Raw genomic sequence first — 24567 nt, forward strand, 5'->3', positions numbered from 1 at the left:
GGAAAGAAAATGATTTAAAATAACAATGACACTAAATTACATGTTGAGCAGAAGCTTTAGATTTTAATTAGATTAACCAAATGTGCATCTTTTTCAAAACTTCATCTAGTCACACAGCCAGAACACAGGTCATTTCAACATTTCTGACAGCAGTAACTGATATGGTAACTACTAATTTGTTTCACCTCGTCTTTTCTATTCAGGGTATTTTTCTGAGAAATGTTTTAACACATCTTTGGACATAAGATGGTTAGAATTCTAACCGCAACCAGGGAATGAATTTAATGATTTAGGTTCTTTTAGCTCTGTTAACACAGATACACAGCTCACTGAGTGGCAGCTTAGCAGGTACTGTATATGAACTCAAATTATTTTTCCTCTCAGGTGACAAATGACATTAAATAAGCTGTCATGAAATAATCCATTTCTCAGCAATCTTCAATCTGTTTTCCTCTTTTACAACTCAGTTGACTATATATCTCAGTGTATGTCTATCCAGCAGATTTGCTGCCCTTTAGTAAAAATCACATCTGGCCAAAAATAAATGAATTCTTCAGCTGGGGACTGCTTGTGATTAGAAAATATAATTCAACCTCTTCTGTTCAGGATGGTCTGATCTGGAAGATACTTGAAAGTTTGTATCTCATCTTCACATAGATACTGTCATGACTGATGGGAGACGGAGTACAGGAGGCAGGGGCTGGGAGCAGCTGCAGCCCCTTCTGTTTCTTGGAAACCAAACAGAGAGAAGGAGATATTCTCAGCCCAGTTGTGGTTGGAAAGCCAAACGTCTGTGCTGTTTGCTGTTGTAATCTGTCAAGGCAGGGAATTTGTGATTCTAACTGACATAAATTCTAAGATGATGAATCTGAGTCTTTTGTTTTTCTGACATAAAAGAAGGGATGGGAGGAAATGAGAAGGAGTGAAAACAGATTTTGATTTGCTTCTACTGCACAATATATGGGTTTAGGACTTTTGCTTCCCATAAGAGAATATTTTGTGAGATCATTTCAAGGAGTTTTTTTCCCCTAATATTTTCCTTGTTTGGTTTGTCTGGACTGTTTGCATCCAAATGACCAGGTACTTTCAGTGGTCAGAACTGCTTCCAGATTGCTTTGTAACCTTTACTAGCATTTGCTTATTAGCTTTCAAAAAGGAGGAGGGGGTCAATTATTGCATCTTGCATGTACTTGCTGTCAATCCATGGTATTAAACTTTGCCCAGACCACCAGGATATGGTCCTCATATGAGGAATTCCCTGCTTTTATATTTTTTCATAAAATTCTACAAGTTGTATTGGTTTAAATTTGCTTTTGGTTAATCTCTGTGTTTGGCAGCCCTATTACTGAGGTACTTCCAGTTATGACTTTTCCATGTTATTCTCTAATTTTTGTGTGTGTGGATTTGTTTCTTTTACAGCTGGTTTCAAGGGCAGTTTGATTTGTGATAAAGAATATGTAGGAATTCAAAAACTGTATTTAAAAAGCTGGAAGAAAGCACCGGCATAAAATACAGCCCTATCAGTCGGTCAGTTCAGCATGGCACCATGGAAAGTTTACATGATTAGTTTTATAGATGTAGGCCATCTCACTGACTAGGTATTCAACAAAAATGAAACCATTTCAGTGTTGTTTGTTATAGTCAGAAAGTAGTAACCTTATTTCAGAATTATGTGACAAAAGCTATAGGCAATCATTTCTATTTTAATTCTGTTTTTAGGATTGCTGTTCATCAGACCTTTTACATGCCTCAAGGGAAACACAAGATCTAGCACTATTAAACTGTCTCTCTAATGAAATGTATTTAAATGAAATCATGCCAATGATCCTATTTTAATGTTTTTAAGATACTTCAACAAATAAGAATGTTTTTAAATGAAACAGTGTATGTATCTAACTAGCAATACTGTAGAACTTAACCTTGAATATATAATATTGCATTTAAAGAGGTGTGTTAATAGTTAACATCGTCATTGACATCATTTTGAGTATCTTCTCTACTAATTCCCTAGGATGTGATAAGAATATAACCCTTAGAATTATTTTTTGGTCTTCTTTTTTTGCCTTGAGATCAGTTGTTCAGTTTGAGTATGTTTGCATGTTTCAGGTTTGTGCTCTAGTTGTTGCCTATCTCTGTAAAAGGCTGTTAAAGTAATCTTCATTATGCTATTTTACTTTGTCCCTGTTTTTCCCACTTTGGTTACATCTTTAACTACACACTTAGCAACCTTATTTCTGAATCATGGCTTGTACTGTCAAAAAGTAGATGGCTCATAATGTCAGTGATAACCATCCATTTTATCAGTTTTTGGATAGGGAGCAGTTTTGCAGTCTTTTCCGATCACATTCTTCAACCTGACTTTCATTTAGGAGGTTCTTTTGTTAATTTGGTTTAGATTCACTATGCAGAATATGCTTTTTCTGTCCTTTCATTCTTTTGAGTTCCACGAAGATAGGACTTATGGAGAAGTTGTTTCAGTAACTGGTTGGTTGGAAGCCAGACTTTGAGCCCAATAACTTCCATCATGTCTGCAGGGAGATTTTTTACCCTTTTTCTCTGGCTTATATTACATTTGTCAAATTACATCTCGGGTACTTTCATTTTTTCCAGTTGTGAATGGGGCAAAGCTTCCTTTGCGGTCTCTTCTTCAAGGTTAGATGTTTAGATTTTGGTGCTGGTAAATATTCTGAGCACATACCTTTTTATTTTTGCAATACTTCATCTTTCAAAGACAAGATAACACAGTGTTTAGAAGTTCTAGTCTAATATTTAACTATTATGCACTTTAATCAAACATATAACACAAAAGATCAGTACACTTTTGTTCCAAGTTAACTCTGAGGTCAGTATATACAAGATACTGGGGAATAAAACTGATTTAATTGCCAAGAAAGATCACTTAACTTTATAAATTTTTAACAATAGGCCATTAATAAAGATACAGATTGAATTCAATGTCTTCCGCACTTACTACCATGAAACTTTTTACAGTCCATAAATTTACTTAGAGGTATTTAAACATGCCAAGTTTTTTTTCAGTAAGAAAAAAAGTGAAGTGCAGACACATTTTTCCTCCTACAGATCTTCTGCTCAGCAAGATGAGTGTCTGATTGAAACATATTGTCTGTTCTGTGTGCATAATATAAGCTATACAGAATCTTTTGGTCAGTGTTTTGCCAAAAGGTGACTCAAAAGTCTGCTTCAACCATGGGTCTTAATTTTATTATTTTAACTCGAAAAATGTAGCTTTTGTCAAGTTCCACTGATGTAGGCTTATTTTATATACACCTCCTATTTCTGGCTGAAGATATTTGATTATTGCAGTGCTTTGTCTGGCTCTGAACAGCAAAATCATCAAGCAGCTTACCGATGCAGAGTACAACCATTCACCTTTTGGATGATAGCAGCCCTCAGACATGTTGTGCTTCTTAAAAAGCACCTGACTGTTTCTACTCAGTTTTGATGCCTTTCATCTGTAAAGCCTTCTATGGCTTTGGTCTTGACTGTATGAGAAACCATCTATCCATCCTTGTCCTCACCATGACAACTGGAGTCAGTTGGCATGTCCAAAATGACTTTCCTTAGCACTTACTGTCTGGTGTGATGACGGGGTGATCTAGGGCAAGATCTTCAGCTCTGAAACTTCCCCAGTTGCTCTGACAAAGCCATTATAGCCTTTACTTTAGGATGTAGTACCAGCGTCAGTTTTTCTTCTCGAATGTTTGCCTGAAAAAGATAGGTGAAGTAGGAGAAAACAGTTTTTCTGAAGGTATGGCCCAGTTATTTATTTTTGCTTTTGAAAGGGGCAAATGCCTCTCTGTTTGGACTGCATTGCACATACGTGCCAACCTAAGTTCACTGCAGGAGATCAGAATCCTGGTACCAAAGCTGGGGTCTCCATTAGTAGTTGAGTGTGAGATGAAATTTGTTCAGAACCCACCTGGAAAGGGATTTATACAATTATGAAATATTCCCCTTTTTGGGTTGTCACTCTTTGCACTTGCTAAGTAAGCCACAGTTAGTGTTGTGTTTAAAAAAAAAAAAAAAAAAAAGGCATTTAGTTGTAATTCAGCGACAACATTTGTTATATTCATGATCTTCTTTATGGCAAGAGAGGAAGCACACCTTCTTTAAAACCGAGAATTTTTTAGTGTCATTGAAGTCTTAACAGTCCAATTCAAGAATCATTGTTAGCCTAGTTCTAATTATTGTAGAAAAAGAATGTATAATAATGCAGTAAAAACTGTTATACATTCTTAGTTTCTACCCCTTTTTCTGAGTGTTATGATCACCCTGCCACTGCTCCTCTGGGTCCTAAGGTCAGTGATTTCATTCTGGTTGGGGGGGAGGCAGTGTTAACAGCGAGTTGTCAACATCTGGAGTCTGTCGCCAGGAGGAATACCGTGTTCATCTTCATGTTGGTGCTTTTTTCTTCCTCATTCTAGGATCTGCTTGGGCTCATTTTATATGTTTCCTAACATGCTTTTGCACCTTTGCTCCCTCTTTATTAGTCTGCAGCTCCATGTTACATCTGGATGTACTATATTTGGTGCCTTTTATGTATGTTAGATACTATGCCTTTGTTCTCTTCGTTACCCCTACAACCAGTTTTTCTCCAGCTGCATATCTTTAATTGACCATGGGTGAGTTGTTTATAGCCATGGGGTCTCCAGTGACAAGCCTGTGCCTCATCTCTTATCACCCCATGCCTGTACTCCTCTACTTCGCTTCCTACCTAACTTTGTTTTTCAAGGCCTCTGCTATTGCACCAGACCTGTATTTCTCTGCACTACATCATGTTGGAGTGGGAAATATCTCAGTCTACATAGAATAAGTGCTTGTTGCTGCTATCTACCTAAAACTAGGGTTGTACCACACAAAGATAAACAAAAGTAAAACAAATTAGCCATAGACCCCTGGTCAATTAGAGAAATTGCTGTCACAGCCAAACCAAGTAAAACGAAACTGCAGGCAGGTCAAGAAAAGTACAGACAAGAGCAAGCCTGGCAAACCTCAGTCCTGAGGCCTTGCAAATTCTGTGCAAAGCTTATTGCCTGTTATTGAGAATGGCAATACTATATTACGGGCTACATCATTGCACATTGACGCTTCCATAAAAAAAGATCGTCATGAAATCTCTATCACCAAAAAAGTCAGAGCCTTGGTTTTCTGTCTGGAGTGAAAGATTTCTCACATTGCAGTAGAGTACTCTACGTAGTGATATATGATTGGGGGAAAACCAGACTGCTAGTAATTACAGAGTTTTCCTCCTTTGTTCTTCCAGCAGTTCTTTTACATTTATTTTTATATTTGTTACTTTTTTTAAGACATCAAGAATTTGCTATGCAATAAAAGGGTAGGTGAAGAGAATTACAATTTTCCAACTTCAGGGAGCAGTTGACAGTCAAGTAACTCTTTGTGCAAATCTGTTGCTATGTAAATAGCAATAGATACCTTGGGTATCATGTAAGTGATGGGAATGGGAAGAGAGTGGTGGTAGTTTCCAGCACAACTAGCTGTCTGAAGAAAATTAAAAGAAGAGCTACACCACTGAGCCATGCTGTGTGATTAAAGATGGCCCACTCAGTACAACCTGATGTAGAAAAGCAAAAATGAAATTAACAGTAACGAGGAGCAAACAACCAGCTCTATCCACTGTGTGGCTGCATAAAAAATGTAATAAATGAAGGGATCTTGCTAAATAAGGTAGCAAAAGGTTTCTGCTTGTCATGGATTGTTGTTGGGGGATTTTTTTGTCATTGTCATGAGCCTTTTGCCAGAAAAATACCAGGTAATGTGAATCTAACGAAATGAACATTAATCAGGAACTAAAGATTATAGAAGTTATATGCTCCCAGTAAGATATTCCCTGGTCTCAATTCCCCATTTATTCTAGTTTTTCACCTTTGCGACTGCTGATCAGAGTCAATAAGCAAGTGTTAATTTTAAATTATGATACTGCATGGTATCCTTCAGTATTTTTAGGGATATTTTCTAGGTAGCCAGCAATAATGAAGAAGTTTATCTTCTAAAGTTGACATCACTGCCACAATGAATTTAAAATTTGGATTAAGTCTCTGGAACGTGTCTCCTTCAGTTGCCAGTTTAGATTGAAGACCTAGTCTTCTAAATTGCATCGAAAAAAGAACAGTGGAGTTATACAGGTTAACATCAAAGCATTTCATAAATATAGTTGGGGACAAGTATGTTAATAGCTATTAATAGAAGTTGTAAACTAGTCAGTGTTTGCTCTTGTTCATCTCTGAAAATGTACCCTACTTCTTGATTGACAGTTTGTGTGCCTAGATTAGTGGTGTTACTTGCCTCACAATTCTCTTTCAGTATCGTTGTTGCACATCTACCTTGCTTTCCATTTAAGTAACATTTCCGGGCTAATACCTACCTGATTTTGGGAGGGGAGGGAAGCTAGGTCCACTATGTAATTTTTTTTTTTGTAGCTTTTAAAAAAAGAAAATTAATCTAAGGGCATTTTTACTATATAGCAGTCATTTTAAGAAACCTTTGCTAGCAGATGCCTGAGCTCAGTTTTCCATTGCAGCTGCACTCTGAGTGTTACCCTGGAGCAAGCGATCATTCTGGCTCGGAGCCATGGGCTACCTCCTCGCTATATCAGGCAAGCTACAGATGTCATGCGCAAACAGGTAAGATGCTCTTTATGGCAAGGATGTTGCTGTTTCCTAGCAGGACTTGATGTCATCAAACAAGAATGACTTGGCCAAACATTTTGGAATCCCCATCTTAATTTTGTGTAATGCCAGTGTGAGAGTTGTCTTAGTTGGGCCGGGAGGGGAGTTAGCACTGGCTGAAAGGTTTTCTTCTCTTTTTTTCTTTTCTCTTTTTTTCTTTTCTCTTTTTTTCTTTTCTCTTTTTTTCTTTTCTCTTTTTTTCTTTTCTCTTTTTTTCTTTTCTCTTTTTTTCTTTTCTCTTTTTTTCTTTTCTCTTTTAATAATGGAATGGGCTGTTTTTTACCAGATGCTTGCTTTCTGCATATGTGTAAATGGATCCTAACTTTTGCAGGGTTATGATTTTACTTGATGAGTTTTATATAACTGCTGTGGTATATTCTTTGTGATTGCAGTAAATCAGAATAGTCTGTTGAGTAAGAGCATCTTTATCTTAATAATAATTAGCCTTAAAAATAGCTTACTAGGATTATTAATTACAGTTAATAAAAAGTGATTCATGTACTGAATGAAGGGGAAGTACAGGAGGGAAGGGGAAATAAATACTGAGGTTCTTAACTCTCCAGGCAAGATTCCTGAGGGCATTATACTTGCTTTGAATAATATTTTTCACTATTGTGATCTAATAGAATATTAGTATTTAGAGGCTGTTGTGAATGGTTGATCACCTCAGCATTACTTCTTAGCACAAAGGTCTGACAAAAAATGCTGGTTATGTTAAAAAAAGGGAATATCAACTAAAAATGGGGACTAGACCGTACCCTGTATTGGCACAACTTCTCCTAGAATATCTTGTTATCAGATGAGTGCTTTGAGAATAAGTTTGGAATCTTGGAAGGAGTTCAAAGGAGGGGCGTGAATGACCCAGAGGTTGTTAGACAAGCCTCATGAAGGGAAGGTTAAACAGCTCAACCTATTCGCTTGATCAAAGAGAGGTTGAGTGGTGGGGGGGCTTAAGCACTCTGTATGCATATGGAACATATATCCCAGCCTGTGGTGACTTTCAACCTTATGGTAAAAGCATAAACAAGAAACAGGATACAGAAGTCAAATACAGACAAATTCAGCCTTAAAGTAAGTGCTATTTACTAGCAAAAAAGGTTATTAAATATTGGAACAATTAATCACAGATAAGACAAGACTCACTTTTTCTGGATTCTAATTTGCATCTAATTTTATTATTTTTCATAAGGTCTAGTACATATGCTGTGCAGAAATCACAGTTTAATTATGAAAATGATTAAACAACTGTGCTTTACTTCTAACTTGCCCTAGATAAAGTGCATATACACTAGATCAAACCTTTAGTCTCTTAAAGCGATAGTATAGATATTCTCACATCATAGATTTTGATCAATTATATTTAAGTGTTACTGCCTAATGTGGTTACTTCTGAGTAATGAGTCTCATTCTTTTTCACATCTGACTTCCAGTTCCTCCAGTGCATGAATTAAGTTTCTGTAGTGAATAAATACCCTCAGGGTTCTTGAGTCAGATCATGTAGGTATGCTCAGAAATTGCAGTTTTAACTTGACATTAAAAGAAAGCTACTGCAGTATAATAACAAACTTGCATTTATATGTTGATGTTTCTACTCAAGTTCTAGCAACATGCAGATCTGGGTATTTCACAAAGAAATTGGGCATAAAGTTGTACGTGTCTGCTTTCAGAGATGTATTCTATGAAACTGCACATTTTCAATGTACAGTTCTGGACAGTTTTCAGAAAATGGTGCATTTCTGGATCTTTTAGTAGTTTATTAAATTAAAATGAAAGACAAAATTAGAAGAAAAGTTACTTGCTAATGGCCTTGAGCAGCTGAAATTGTACTGAAGCTTGCTCAAAAAGAGATATATAAAGAAGCCTGCAGTGGGTCTACATTCTCTGAAGTAAAACAGCAGGTGATCAATAGCTGTTAAAGATACCGATATTTCAATACCACCCACAGACACTGCAAAAAAGTCTGCTAGTATATATCACGCCAGACTTTGTTCGCACATTCTTCCTCTTGTAGAAAACCACGATGGATTTGATAGAGTCTTTTAGAATCTTTTGTTGTAATTTTAAATCAGTCTTGGAGTTCTGCAGTATATAATCCTCCACACCTGATTGTGTGGATGACCTCAGGAAGTGCTTTTCTCCATTAAATTGAATGAGGTGGTGATCATGCTTAACAAGACTCCTAATAGCCCTGGCCATTTTTTTGGAACAATTGTCTGAATAATTGCCCTATCGGTTATAACTGGGCGCCCACAAGCGCTTATCTTGCAATAACTGCAAAAAAGAGAGCAATTTATGAGAGCTGGTATGAACTGGGGTCCATGGGACAATTTTAGATATGTGGTTTCTCTTCTTCAGCTAATCCAGTCTAATCCAGATTGATTTTAAAGTAAAAAATTTGACAAGATATTCCAACCATTTTTAACCTTATTTACTCATGTATATTTATTCATTTAAACATCTTTACCCACAAGTTGGTAGTTAGAGCATCCTGACAGAACTGTCTTCAGGAGGCACCAAAGTGTAGATAGAGGCCTAGAAAAGGAGCTACAAGAGGCCACAGGTTTGTGAGGGAGAGAGGTAACTAAAAAGCTGATAAAGAGGAAAGGTTAAGAGAGAATCTGTGTTGTCCTTTAAGTGAATAATAATTTTTTCATGCCTTTTCATGAATGTAATAAGAGCATTGCATTTGGAATAATTCTCATAAGAATGGTGCTGATTTTGTGCTCTTTGAGTTGGCCATAAATAGAATTTCTTTATGTTGACTGGTTTTGCCATCCTTAAATTAGTGTGTAACTTGAAAATAAACCTATCACTTATTTCTTATGGCACTGAAAAAAATAGTTCATATATCAGATTCCAGATTGCTGATGGTACTTCCCTAGAGCTAATGGCATCTTTCATGAGTGCTCTGGCAGTACTGGTATACAGAGAAAAAAATTCTTGAGTCACTTAACAAAAATATCTGTTATGCCTATGTGAGACAAACAGTGCCAATATTCTCATTCTTATAGATTCAGGAATAATATCAGAGAAGTATAAATTAACAGTGTATTGAAATAGAAATGATACTATGGTGCTAAATGGAGACTAAGAGATATCATATAGCAAGTTGTTAGTAATTCTTAGTAATTTCTTTTCTCCAAAAGAAATAAGAATCTGGTGGTTGTAATTTGTGGGTTTAATTTGTTCTCCTGCTAAACAATAAATTACATGGCTGTATAAAGCTAGACTCCTTTTTAAATCAGCGCATTTGATTTATTATGGGAGCAAGATGTTAAAATAAATTTGTCTAGTGAGTGATGTAAGTAAAAATAGGCTGGTTTTTGTTTTCAGAAGTAGTCACATCATTAAAGTTCATATCTACGTATGATTAATTTTGATAGTTTTCCCATATACACTCTATATATACTGGCTCTCAGTCATGCTAATCATATGTCAGTCTGAGCTACTGCCAGTCTATTATGGTATTTTTTTATTTTCATAAAATTTTAGAAAATGGCACTGAGGAAAGGACGCTGAAGGTAATGAGGGTCTAGACTCAACATGTCCAGCGTTTTGACCAAGACTGGATCAGCTGTACATTATTCATGACGGACACTTGTCTTATCTGTTCTTAATGCTCCAGTAATGGAGATTCCTATGCAGTGCTCCCCAAGCAGTCTCTTCCAGAGTTTTATTATCCTTTTCATTAGAATGTTTTACTTGGTGCCTAATTTGAATTGTTAGTGGTAGTTTTTTGTTTTGTGGTTTGTTTTTTGTTTTTTTTTTCTCCAATTTAAGCCTGTGTTCTGTACTATACACTGTGGACTTAGAGACTAGATTTTGCTCCATTTTTAGCAGTAGACTTTTATGTATTTGATGATTATCATTTCTCTGATAACCCATCACTGATCTAGATTGAACAACATCAGTTTATCTGACCTTTTTTTGTTAACTGTATATTCTTATGATCTGATCACTCTCCCTACTCTCCTCTGAACTCTTTCCAAGTCTTTATTAAAGATGAGGACTAACTATGAAGACTTACAGAAGGACCTTACAAGACTTTCATGACTGAGCAGTAAAAAGATGAAAATCAGTCTAGATAAATGCACGTGAGGGGAAAAATAACCCTAAATCCACATTCAAAATGACTGGCTGAGCTGACTGTTACATCTCCTGAACAAGACCTCAGGATATGAGGTCTTATTGCCAGCAAGTTGAGGGAAGTGATCCTTCTCCTCTACTCAGCACTGGTCAGGCCATGTCTGGAGTGCTGGGTCCAGTGCTGGGCTCTCCAATATGAGAGAGACATGGACATATTGGAGTGAGTCCTGTGAAGGGTCACTAAGATGGCCCTTCCAACCTCAACCATTTTGTGATTCTGAGAAACAATGATCAAAGTTTGGGCACAGTTTATGTTCAGGGACATCTAGGACTGCTCAGCTTGATGAGTGAAGGAGGACATGACAGAAGTCTTAAAAAAAACTGATATGTAGCATGGATATGGTGGATAGGGACTGACAGTTGTCTTTTCCTGTGCAGAACTACAGGTATCAGATGTACATCAGATGTAACTAGCAAAACAAGCAAAAAATTCGTACACAAACAAGCTAAGATTGTACCTAAGCTGTGGATCTCCTTCCACAAGGATGTTATACATATTAAAGTATTCATAGGTTCAAGATGAGACAGGACAAGATCATAGAAGAGAATCACTAAAGATGATTAAATAGGTACTTAGTGCTGAAGTAAGGAGGTCTTGAGTCACTAACGACTGAATTTTGGGAGAGTTCTTGGGGAAATGCTTGCCCTGCTCTGTAGTCACGTGCCTTTGGCCACTGTCAGAGACAGACTAATGAGCTAGATGTAAAGCTAGTAAAGTCACTTTTATATTCCTTCTTCGGTTTTGTAGGTATTCTAGTTATTTTCTCCATCAATGTCACTATTTTTTTTTCCTATAGGTAATTTAATGAAATAATACTTTTTGTAGCACATCTCTTACATTAACTATGAATACTTGTCTGTGTGTCACCAAACAGCCTTTTTCATATTTTGTTTGAGCCCATTAGAGTGAACTAGTACTCTGTCAACTACCTGGGTACCAGATCTGAGCCAAATGCAAGTTCTAGTCTTACTCTACTAATACTCTGAATCAGTGGTTGTACCATATTTTTACATCATGTGCTGCTGCCACTGCAGCTCTGTTTCAGATGTAGGGTATGTTTCACGCAAAGCTAATATCTCACTCAGCCAATGTGCATATTTATATAATGACAAATGAAAGGATCATGTTTCTTTTCTGCATATTGCTTTAAGTTGAAAATCAATATGCTACTTTAACTTAGACATTGCCTTAAAAGAGGAGAGTTGTTCAGGGACATGAAGCATACGAACTGATTAATTGTATGCCATAATTACATTGATCTAGAAGGTCAGGAAGAAAACTTGTGTTGGAAAAAGTGAAGCAAAGTTGTTATTTGTCTTTTACAGGGAGCAAGAGTACAAAATACAGCCAAGAATTTAGGAGTGAGGGATCGAACGCCACAGTCCGTCCCAAGGTAACTGTTTGTACTCTAGACCATGATTTGTCTAGTTAGTGCCAAATTGTATCCTAGAGGCTCACAAGCTAGCAGCTAACATTGATGGCATTGTATTTTGGTAATGGTAAGATTTGGCTTTTAATATACATAGGATCAATTAGGTTCTTAGCCATACAATTTTAATTAAAGTAATTAGTTGTAAAAGTTACAGCTGTGCAGCACTTTAAAACTTACCCCAGTGTTTTCATAATTAACATGAATCAGGTTTCACTATTCAAAAATTGGTAAGTCCTTCATCACTCGTGATCTTCAGTGTTTTGAGGGACATATTCATACATTAAGTCCAAAACCCTATTTTAATTAAATACTGCACTGCAATGTCTTAGTGAAATCACGCTCTAGTTGCTTTTAGAGATGACATAGTCTTTCTTTGTCATGTCCTGAAGCATCCATTAGATTAAAAAGCTGCATAAGTATAGAACACTTACATTTTTCAATGCTGTGATGGATTACAGGCACCTGAAATGTGTTTTAACAAGCATAATACTTAAAAATGAAAATAACAACTCCAGTGTTCTTATTTTCATCCTAAGGCAGTTGTATTAATCCAGCTATCATTTAAACTTTTTCTACCAATTTAAAGCATAATGTTTCTTGATGACTAATAATAACACGTTGAAGGTACTAACAGATATGTGGGCATACATAACAAACCCATTGTGGTGTTTAAATTTCAGCAAGGAAACACTGTATTAGTAACATCTGATTGAGGGGTCTGTGTGTATGGATGTATATACAGTCCATAGCCTCACAAGAAAGACTGCTTTCTGGATTCTGACCAGTAATTCTGTAGGAATCTTTTCTCATGCAGTTTGGTCCCCTTTTCTCAAATGTGCCGGTTTCTTCACTTAGGGAGTCATTGGTCATAGTCTGTTCATAGCAAATCACTGCGCATTGTACCTTGCTCGTGCTGGATCTAATTCTAGAAAAGGAGTACACCTTAAGTACTTAAGGACTACACCTTAAGTGTATAAGGTATGAGTAAATTTGCATAGCAGCATTTCTTGGGACATATGTGCATCTTGTGCCCCCATAAAGGGCAAGGCAGATGGACTCCTTCAATTCCTTCTACCAATTATGGCAGTGAGAAAGAATCTGGCAAGTGACTGACTCAGTAGCCTTCTGGAAATACTTATTTGCATTTAAACTGCCTTCTAAAAAGTATTTTCAGCCTCACATTTCCTTTTTTTTTACAGGACTTTTAACAAACACAAGTCTTCCTCTATTGAAAGATTTGTGTTTCATACCTATTACTGTGTCTAATGTCTAATCGAACCATCAGAATTTAAGCCCTACATATGTGTTTACAGAATTATTCCACATAGGTAGATATAGTTGAATTTTTTTAACCCTCAAAGAGGATAGATGATCCATGTTGATGATCCATGCTGGGAAAAGGAAAACTATAGCAGCAGTGCAGGTGGTGTCAGGCTTGGGCTACTGTGATTAGCTAAGCCTAGGAAAAAAACAGTAATACGATGGTTTACTCCAACAAGAGCAATACCCTACTCTCAGGCAAACTGAAGAAGACAGACCAAGACATCAGCTGCACTGGCACCCAAAAACGTTGGCAGTGATTATTAGTATCAATAAGTAAAAAGAACACTGCGAATGTTCTGCTGAGCTAACGATCCTGGCAGGAATATCAATACTTGCTGCCTGTTTATGCCATTAAACAAAGCTCAGAAATAGTTTCAAGGAGCAAGGCCAATCCTGAAAAAGAGCATTTGCAAAAGTGCTTCTCCCAAAGACAGAACTCTAGGTCATCAAAAATCTACGGTGTAGATGAAATACAATCCAACAAAAGTACTGATTCTGAGTTTGGGAAAAGGATTGGGAAGGTTTCTGTATCGTACACATTTAGGGGATTCTGTATCTTACACTGTTTTCAGTGTGGAAGATATGATTGGTACTTGAGGAGACATTGATATGATGACCATAAAATGTCATTGTTGAAAACTCATCTCTGTTATAAAAGCCCATCTCCATTACTCTTCTTTGATATTGAATAGGTATGTTCTATTGGAGCAAGAAACATTTGTCTGGGTAACCTCAAACAGGTCAATATCCTTCTGGTTTTCCATCAAAGAAACTTATGCCTTAATGGGAATCCCCACAGAGTACATGCATGGAGCAGTTCTCTTTCACAGCTCCAGTAAGAGAAGGAGACCCTGTTTTAAACTATTATCAGAAGCTAGCCAGCTACAACAAAGAATATCAGCAAACCCACCACCAATAAAGTCCTTATCACACTAATGATTAGTTTAAAGGCAACCCAGCACCAACTGTCTTGCATTGTGGGAACCAAAGCCCTAAAGTAGCATTTTATACAGGAAAAGCTGCATGAGCTTTCATAGTATGAACAGTATGATTCTGGCCTTAATTAGACTCCACTGTGACATAATTCTGGAGATGGCCAAAGGTTTGTGGCAAACCAGGTCTAATTCTTTTCCCACCTCTAAATGAGATAGTAGGTATCTGGATTCAAAGCTTTTGTCATAAAGGAAAAGTCCAAGTTCTTAAAAGGAAAAAGTTACAAGTAATTGGCCCAGGGACATGTATTAGCTTTCTTGAGCTGGCTGAAATATATTGCATCAATTAGGAGAAGGTCACTTCTCTCCAGTTGAAACTCCCATAACTTAGCAATGAAAAGCTAAAGGAAAATTATCAGATGACTTTAGAACATAGAGAGAATGAGACAGAGATGCTTCCAACATGCTTGCAAGTCAGTAGCAATAACAATGTCCCAGGAATATCTCATCGGCCTCAGGGTTTGGGGTATTTGGTGTACCATTAGAGATAATAAGCCATGTAAATCAGAATACTCATCAACATGAGTGATACTTTCAGTATATAGGTAACTGATACTGTGGGTTATCAATTCTTTGATGCCCTTTGATGCCATTAAAGACAACTCTGTTTAAGTGTACTTTGCAGCCATTCTCTGTTCTCTGCAGTTGCCACTGTTCACTGTCTTTTCTAAGCTGATTTGTATCATCTCAAACACCTGTCACATACCTGTTGCGCCAGAAGAGGCCGTTTCTGTCCTATACTGTCTTCAGTATATAACTCCTTGGGGATTTATGCAGCCTCCCTGTAAATTTGTTTTAGAGTGCCCCTACCTCGCTTGCTCTCTAGACTATAACCTTAAAGGTTACCATTTTAACCTGAAAATTTCCCAAACCTTGGTACTTCAGGCTGAACTTTCCTATATATCATGCCTTGAAGTAAGATTTTGCTAAAACCTCACCAATAATTAACCCCACTGTGATTACTGACTTAAATGAAATTCTGACAGTCAGTCTATCTGTCTTCTGCCTGCTGCGAGTATTATTGATTTATTACACCGACAGAGTTAAATAATTCAGAGTAAGCCCTGGTTTATTTTTCTCTACATACTCAGCTGTATAAAGGTCAGGCCATCTCATTCTCTCACTGGTAGACAGATATGAGAACTATGTCTGTTGGCTTGTGTGTGTGTCCTGACAAATACACTGGCTTCTGCACCAATGCTTACTTGACCTTAAACGGCCAAGCAACCAGATGACAGTGTGGAAGTGATCCTCAGGACACATTATGGTGAAGATTTGAAAGCAGCATTGCGATTGCTGTTCCACTGGCAGAACTGATGCTCCTCATTCTTACCCTCCAGAAACAGTACTGCCTACAGTGAGACTCAGAGAAGTTATTTAGCCCCCTGCAATTGTGTGTTGTCAGTGTCCCATGGGTTTTGACTCTTAAGAGAACTGAAAGAGAACAGCAGATATCCTGCCCTGCTCTTGCATAGTCACAGAGTACTTTTTCTGTCATGAAACATCATGGTGTGAAGAGGTTTCAGTATTCACAAGGTGGGAATACTTGACGTGGTGTGAAGAGGCTTTCAGTGTGCACAAGGGCTACCATACAGACAGCGCCTAAGGTAACTTCAGTGGCAGAGCAACTTGCCAATAAAGCAGCAGCTGACTGATCTTCAATTGCTTGTGGAGTTCTGTCACATGTCCAGATTTTTGTTTTCCATGTCGACTTGTAGTATGATTTTGAAATGCCTGATTAGTTAAAGTGCAGTGATATAAATTAACGTGATGTTTAGCCAGCAAGTTTGCAAAATATACATGGAAAACTCATATATCCGGAGCATCTCAAACAACCCTAGCCTCCAAAACAGTGGAAGAGTCACCACCCTACCTGTAGCCAGACCTACCAAACCTGTTGTTATTTCTTTTTGCTTCCGTATTTCAGTATCATAGACTCTTGATATTCAGTAGTAATGCATTTGCAGTATTATTATCTTTTCCCTTTGGATTTTAATGCTTTTTCTCCTTGCCACACCCAACTCCTTAGTCTCTTTATTATTGCTTCAGTGATACACTTTACCTGAGGAAAATACATAATCTCCAAATGAGATCATGTCTATTGCTGTTTCAAACTGTTGTGGTTCTAGGGGAGATGCTGGATATTCTTGGAGAGCAGAGAGAGCTCTTTTACTAAGCCTGAGGTCAGAATGATTGCCCTTTATTTTCTGCATTTCTGACATTAGGGTAACTTTCCAAACACTTTTTAATAACCAAGTCCATGCCAAAGGATTTAGTAGAAATTTGAAAGGCTTCATAAATGGAGGTGTGGCTAACTATTTCAGTCTTTACTGTGGTAGTCCTTTGAACCAAACCTTATTGATCTTGACTTCATGGGGAGCGTGAGGGCGGGGGAAGGGTGTTCAAAATCTTCAGGCTGACATGCCGTGTGTCTGACATCTGTCTTGGGTTCTTGGAGATCAAGACCACGCAGCATCAGTTTTACAGAAAAGTGTGTGAAAGCGAGGGCTGACTGCCAACACAAAAACAAAACTGAGGCAGTAGCACTCACCAAGCAACTTTTCCAATACAGAAGTTCAGAGCAACAGTTGGTTATTGAGTTAGTGGAGACCTCGCTGCCTTCAGAAAGGATTCTTCAGTGCAGAAGTATAAAAGCTTGACTAAACAGGAATGTTGTTTTACTGTCTTTTTAATATTACTTACAGGTGGGTATTTTAATAATACCACTGTCAATGTAAACAAACAGTCATGTTTATAAACAAGATTTTCCTGGTTTTATATCAATGTTATTAAACTGAATTCAATGCAATTACTGTTCTTTTGCAATGGAAGAAGACTCAGATTTAGTTTGTCTTGCCTAAATTTACCTATTTGAATAGAGACCAAGCTCTCAGAATAATGATTGCTCTATTTTTTGTTTCTGTCAGATTATACAAACTATGCCAGCCACCACCACCTGTTGGAGAAGAATGAGGAGAACTACTCCAGAAAATAATCAAATATTGGCTTTTAGGACACCAGGACTATAAAATCTACCTGCATTGTAGCAGTGTGTGCCTGGGGCTTTGATAAATAAAAGCCCTTTACTCAGGATAAAGAAAGAAATATCCTAAATAGTCTCTACTGACATTGGAATATGACTTCCAAAAAAAGCATTTCTGGAATCTGTGCGCTCCAGCCTTATGTTAGCAAAACAGGAATTTTCCTTGGGAATTTTACACTGGAATAGGGTTCATTAGATGCTCAGTCTTGTTCAGCCACACGAAATAGGCACAAATCTCTTGTGTCCAAGTGAAGTGATTCTCTCTGAGCTAGCACGGTGTGTTCTTGTGGAAGGAATAAAAGCCTAGATAAGGGGTATGCACTTCATATGGGGCCTTTTGCACTGATAATCCCTTTTTTTTTTTTCCTGTCAGCATCATAACTTCTCACCTTTTCATAACAATGAAATTAAAGTTTCAAGGATATAATGTAAGTGAGGTTTAAGGATAAAAACTAATTTCAGAATTGTGCCTAATAACTACAGACTGACTGCTTCTATAAACGTATGTTCATATAAACACAGCCATGCCTAAAGTGTCCTGTTGTCATAGTCATTTTGAAGGAATGTGAATATGGCATCTGAGGTGCAGTTTTACCCTTCTTCAGTTGTCATTATATTGAAAGAGAGAAGGAACTTAAGTCTGATTTTCTTCAGTAATTAGACTGAATTTGAGACTCTGACGTCTAGTGGATGTTTTAAATTATAGTGCCTCTGTATTTCAGAGTTGTTCAAAGTTGTGCATATTCTTGTACAGTATTATACTAGCAAAACTATACAAGATGAGGATGAGGCAATGTTGTTACATTTAACTGGAAATGTTTGTGTAAGTTTTGGTGTTTCAATGTTTTATGCCACCATTTACATTATTTTGTCAATTTTTTTTATAGCTTTTCAGTTCTTTCTTGTGAAGTTGTAACTTCATAACTGTTACAGATTTATATTGAAGATTCTACTATTTAGAGGGCACAGGAAAATACGTATGCGTTTAGCTGCTTTTTTGGCCAAAGTATTTTCAGAGAAAATGCCCCCAAATGACATTTCATGTCAGAACACAATAAAGCAAAATTCTGAAATAGCTCTAGTTGTTGTAGTAGCAGCTACACATTCTGTTAGAGAGGGACTTGTACTGTCTGAACAAAATTTATTTTCTATGCAGTAGCAGCCTATAGTTATGCTGTAGCAATCAAACCTCACAACATAATTTTTTGCATATTATCTAATTATTTATAAAATTTTCAACAAATGTATTAATCCACAAAGAAATAGATGGGAATTCAGAACAAGCTGTTGTCTTGCAAAGAGTGTTTTTTGCATAGGCTATATAGGGGACTTCTTACATTCCTCCAAAGGAGGAATTAGGACTCCTACAGTTTTCAGTATTTTTAAGTTTTTACACAGACTTTAACTTTGCTAAGAAAGTAAATATTTTTATATATCTACAGATATATATGTCTGCACATATGCTATCTTCAATGTGTATATATTTATGTAGTCATATCAATTTATTAGTGATCCGACCTTGAATATAGAATGTTTTCCTTAAACTGTGACAAAAACATGCAATAATGAAAACAAGTCACAATTTCTCCTGTGTGCTTTGAAGTTTACACTCTTTAATAGTTATGGAAAACTAGGAGGCTTAAATCTTTCTGATTTTAAAAAAACAAAGTTTTACTCTGTAGAAACTTACTCTTTTTGTCTAGGATGACCTAATGCTTGTACATAAGAATGAGTCACAATTTATTTAGTTGCTATTCTAGTCAGAGTATTTCCTCTTTTTGGATGTGTTTTATTCAGAGAGGCAGTATTGGTTAGGATAATTCCCGCTTCAGGCAGAAGTGCCAAAAGTGTTTCCGTTATTGCTTGTTCAGAAATCGCAAATACATAGAAGGTGTAACCTTCTCCTGCCAAGGACGGCGCTGCAAACCCTGTGGAATGGTGGTGTGCTCTGAATGGTGGGGTCAGCCTCTGCCGGGAGCTCAGATCTTGCTGGGAGATGTTGCCTGTTGTTACTACAAAGGAAGTCAGCTGAACAGAACTGCTAATTCTGTATAATATAACCTAGAGGACAAAATCTGTTGCATGCACACATGTTATTGTAACTAATCTGTTGATCACTTTTTCATCATGTTGAAAAACAGCAGGAATGTAAGTATGCCAAAATAGTCTCTTCTGTAATATGGTAATTGTACTGCTTTGTTCTGCATTTGAAAACACAGGGTAATAGACACTTTTAAATACTGAGGGGCAAATAGTTGTGAGCCACAGTCACTGGACCAGATTTTTCAGCTGTTGTTTCACGCAAGCGTGCATCAGAAATCTTGACCCTTTGTTTTTTGTATCTAATTTTTGTTGTTTTATAATAGGAAGGACAGAATGGACTGGATCCTCAAGCTCTTCTTAACCTTGAGGTAGTCAAAGTTATTCAGCACTGTGAGCTTCATTATCTAAAGCACTGGCTTGAACCTGTGCTGCAAAATAATTTACCTAATTAGGCTGGTATATTCAGAGGGGTCTGATAAACTTAAGCCTTAGTTTCCTGGGATTTTAAGTGGGATGTAGAGGAAGGATTTCCAAAGTACTCAAAGGAAATTAGACATAAATCTCCTATTGACTCTCTGTGGAAAGTGGGTGCCTGATTTTTCAAAATTTCTGCAAAATCCAGTGCTCACTTGAAACCGTGCAATTTTTCAAACTGATTTTCTTAGCTCTCTCTTTTCAGAACACATTGCACATTCTAACACATCTGGGTTCTAGTAAAATTAGATGGACATTGAAGAAGCCTATTCTTAAATTATCAATTTATGTATGTTTGTGACTAAAGCTATTTATCTTGCTTGGTAAATGTATAGGATGTATTTATTTCTTATGTAATGCACACATGCAGGATAAAAAAATCAGTTCTCATCACAGTATGTTTATCCTCTCCTAGATTTTTAGGCTTGCAGACAATGAGTAGAGATGACCAAGAGTGCTGGTTTGCAAGAACTGTAATGCCCATAGCTTGTGAAACCTTTACTTCTACTGCAACAGATTATGCAATCTGTTTTTTATGACAATGTGTTATACCAGTTTAGGGAAAGCATTCTGTATGTAATTTCTAGGTCTTTATTCAAGTCAAGTTTAATATTCTTGGGAATAAAATTCAAGCTTCTATAGATATACATTACCAAATACTGACTACCATAATTCAGTGGTAGAGAGTGTTATAGGAGATTGAACAGCTGGGAGGGTTAAGTCATGTAGCAGTGTTCATGTTTGAAGAGAACTTGCTTGTTGTTTTTAAGGTGGAGCTGATGATGTTGGGACTATCTTTGTAACCATCATCTATAAGTAGTAGGATGTTAAACAGTCTTTATGCTACGAAATGAGCGTTGGTTCAGTGTAGCTCCCCAAATTAAGTATTTTATAACACTTATTGTCCTTGCAGATTGTAAATGTAAATGAATACAAAAAAGGTGTATGTGCTGGTTTCTAATTGTTGAGCACATTTGTGTTTAGAAATCCATTTTCAAGTACATATTTCTGCTTTCACCTGAACCAACATCAATTCTATGTCCACTGAGAAAGTTACAATCTTCCGGTGTTTTTTTAGATAGCTAAAACGCAGTGGTTTTAGCAAATGCATCTGCTTTTTTTTTTTTTTTTTTATGCAGACATTAGTGGTCAGAACTGCTCTCTACTGTTTTACAGCCAAAACAATCAAATTAGGATTTATAGTAATCATATTTCATTTCATTTATTAGAATCCCCTTATTCTGAGTGTGGAAAAAAATGAACCAGTTTTGTTGCTCTGCTTTTACTTGGAGAAATACACATCATGACAAGCAGCATTGATTTATTTCACTAATTCATTGTCAGATGTAGCATATGTATTTAAGACAATTGCTTGAATGTGAGTATACACATTGTGATTAAGCATGATGTTCAAAACAGGAATGTATCTTTCATTTGTTTTCATTTACATTTGTAAAATTAGTAACTGTAGTGTGTATACAATATTGTTCCTTACTCTTTACTTTGCAGCTACTACATGGATTTGTCTTTCAGCGTTTTATGCATATTTTGCACCGTTATTGTTTAACATGATGGAAACAGGAGTTTCTTAAGCTAATGCATTGCCTTAGGTATTTTTATGCTTGTTTAGGAACGCAGGTAATGCTTTTCTAATTGTACTCCAGCAGTACACTGGCATTGGTAAATTAGATGCACAGTGCATATCTGTCTCAGGATATCTGGATTTTTGATGATTAGGTTTTGATATATAAAAAGATACTGAACTCACTTATATTTTTGTATGCTGACAATTGATTTTTTATATACTGTATATATCCATTGAGAAGTTTTCCTAAAGAAAATGCATTATTAGGAATATTGCCTTTTTCCTGCTAAAACAGGTGACTTTATTTTCTTGTATGTGTATAAATGAATATCCTGCATGCATAGTCATGCAGATATTAGTACCAATGAGAAATTTCAGATTGTCTGGAGGCAATCAAGTAGTCATTTCTTATGTTTTTTCTCCAGAAATAACTTCTCCATGCTAGAAATTCTGTATTGCTAGAATAGAACTACTTTAGAAATAACTTCTGCTTCATTTTGAAAGTCCAATGGAGTGTACTTCCATAGTAGCGGGGACATTTCTGCAAGTATTTAGATTTGGACTTTTATGGGAATATCCACAACATTTCTAGTGTGTGTGTGTGTCCTGTATGTACAATATGCATATGTGTCAGATTTAAAAGATTAAGCAGCCTTATTCACTTTTTAATGCCCTGTATATAGTGTATGTAGTTGTTTATGCTTGTTCATTAAGAAAAATGAATACTTTTTGCATTGAAGTATTGCACACATTTTTCAAATGAAGAATATATTGTTTGTAACTCCTCAGTAAGCACAAGAGAGCATTACTGTTTTGAAATATATATATAAATACATCAATACACACAATCTGTCAGTGAGCTTTTGTTTGAAAACAGTTGAACTAGCAGCTTCGTGGGTAGTTGAGTTTGTTAGAGGTAACATTTCGAATTTAATGTTAAATCTCCTTGAAACATGGATTTAAATTACTTTTTCTTATTTGTAAAGTGCCTATGTAGCATACTTTGAGTCTGTTACTATACTGATTATGGGTTAAACTAATACTGTGTACTTTAGATCTATGGTTTATTTTTGTAGTCTACATATTAAAGACTGGAATGGTAACAATGTATTACAAAATGTCAGATAGCAATAAAACCAATGTTAATATGGCCACTGCAAATCTCTTTATTTGTAAGTAAGAAATAAGATTTCGGGGTTTGGGGTCTTTAACCTCTTCAGTACGGCGGCTCTTGGAATTTTGCTGCAGGAGAACCGAAATTAAACTTCTAAGACTGTATGTTTATAATAGGAGTCTTTTCTGAGAATCCAGGCTCAGAATCCGGGAGAATCATTGCTGGCAATTAAAATATATCTTTATAACCAAGAGGAAACTGAAGCCCACAAAAGTAGGAGTCCATGGCTTTGGGCTGCTACATTTTGTGAAGGCTGGGGGAAGGGAGACAGGAATGAAAAATCCCTTTCTGCCCCTGGCTTCCATTACTGTCCCATTAAGATCCAAAACACCCACCACGATTTCTGGGATTCACTTCTCTGAAGACTAACCGTGAGATGGTCATCCAGTTTATTGCTGTCCACAAGGACAACTGAGGAGCATAATGCAGGAGTGCTGTGCTCTCTGTGCTACCAAAACACACGCTTGTTTAGATGGATTGTCAGCTAGCTCCTAGCCACTACTGAGGTTCCAGGGGTATGAGAAGTTATGTGGAATTTTTCTTTCATAGGACTAAAAGCTCATGAAATTGGACAACTGCTTAGCAAGGTCTAATATCTCATACACTGAACTGTTTGTTTTAGTTTTTACTGCTACGTGGTTGTGATCAAGACCAAGAAGAGCAGTGGAAGCAGGACCAAAAGTAGCTACACTGGTTTTGTAAAGCCCCTTTTATTTTCCATCTTCTGCTAGCAGGAAGAGGGTGAGGATGAAAGTTTCTTCTCCCCTCCCCACCCCCATCCTGAGTATTCCTTTCCCCATAATTCTGTGAAGGAAGGCAGCAGGAGATTTAGAGATGCACAGCTGAATATTTTTCACTCTGGCTGCTGAAATATTAAGAAGCAGAAGTGACCAAATCATTCCAAATATGGCCTACTTTTCCACCATCCTAAGTGGGTTTTTTTTTTCAGTACTTCTCATTTCTGTGGTCTTGACCTGCAACCATGTATACATGTATAAAGTCCAAAGAATCATGAATAGTTTCCTTGATCAGTGCATTCAGAATGGGAAAAAATAGTGCTTTGAAACATTTTCTGAGAAAGATCTCAATCACAGCATGTTATCACTTGGTATATAATTAATACAGGTGTCCAATAATTTCTTAAGTTCCATGAGAAATTATTACTATAATCATGATTTGAAAGTCTTCCAAAATGTCTGCAAAGGGACTTGCTACACTTACATGTCAGAGGTCAGATTAAGCACAGTGTGAGCCCACAATTCAAACAAAGTTAATGTATCTTTGCCTTGCAGCAACATACGTGCCAGTCTTTAAAAGTTATGCTTCCCTTTGAATGCTACTCATAAAATTACTTTCACTGTGTATTTGATGGCTATTTTTCTTTTTATTTGTCATGTTGTGCACAAATAGGGTAGGTTATGCTTGTAGTTTATTTATGCTGATTAAGTGGAATTGATAACAATTATTTCATTCTTTCATGTAGAAATTTTAATTCTCTAATAGCTGCTAATTGTTCCTAACTCTCCTAACAGAGTTAGTATTTGATTTCTTTCGTTCATTTCTGAATACATTTTCCCCTGTGGAGCTGTCAGCCCCCTTAAGGCAATAATAGGCCTCAGTTACCCTGACCGGCCTCACCAGGGCCCC

The 24567-nt window shown here is 36.8% G+C and overlaps 1 protein-coding gene across 1 annotated transcript in view; it reads left to right on the forward strand.

The window, feature by feature from the left end:
- PREX2 (phosphatidylinositol-3,4,5-trisphosphate dependent Rac exchange factor 2) overlaps nucleotides 1-17962 on the forward strand; it is a 185281-nt gene extending 167319 nt beyond the window's left edge. Inside the window, exons 38-40 of the mRNA XM_013942875.2 lie at nucleotides 6560-6662; nucleotides 12180-12247; nucleotides 17529-17962. Of these exons, the coding sequence (XP_013798329.1) occupies nucleotides 6560-6662; nucleotides 12180-12247; nucleotides 17529-17574 (217 nt within the window). The 3' untranslated portion in view covers nucleotides 17575-17962. The remainder of the gene's footprint in view (nucleotides 1-6559; nucleotides 6663-12179; nucleotides 12248-17528) is intronic.
- The last annotated feature ends 6605 nt before the right edge of the window (nucleotides 17963-24567 follow it).

This window comes from Apteryx mantelli, chromosome 2, assembly GCF_036417845.1.
Source record: "Apteryx mantelli isolate bAptMan1 chromosome 2, bAptMan1.hap1, whole genome shotgun sequence".
In the NCBI taxonomy this organism is placed as follows: Eukaryota; Metazoa; Chordata; class Aves; order Apterygiformes; family Apterygidae; genus Apteryx; species Apteryx mantelli.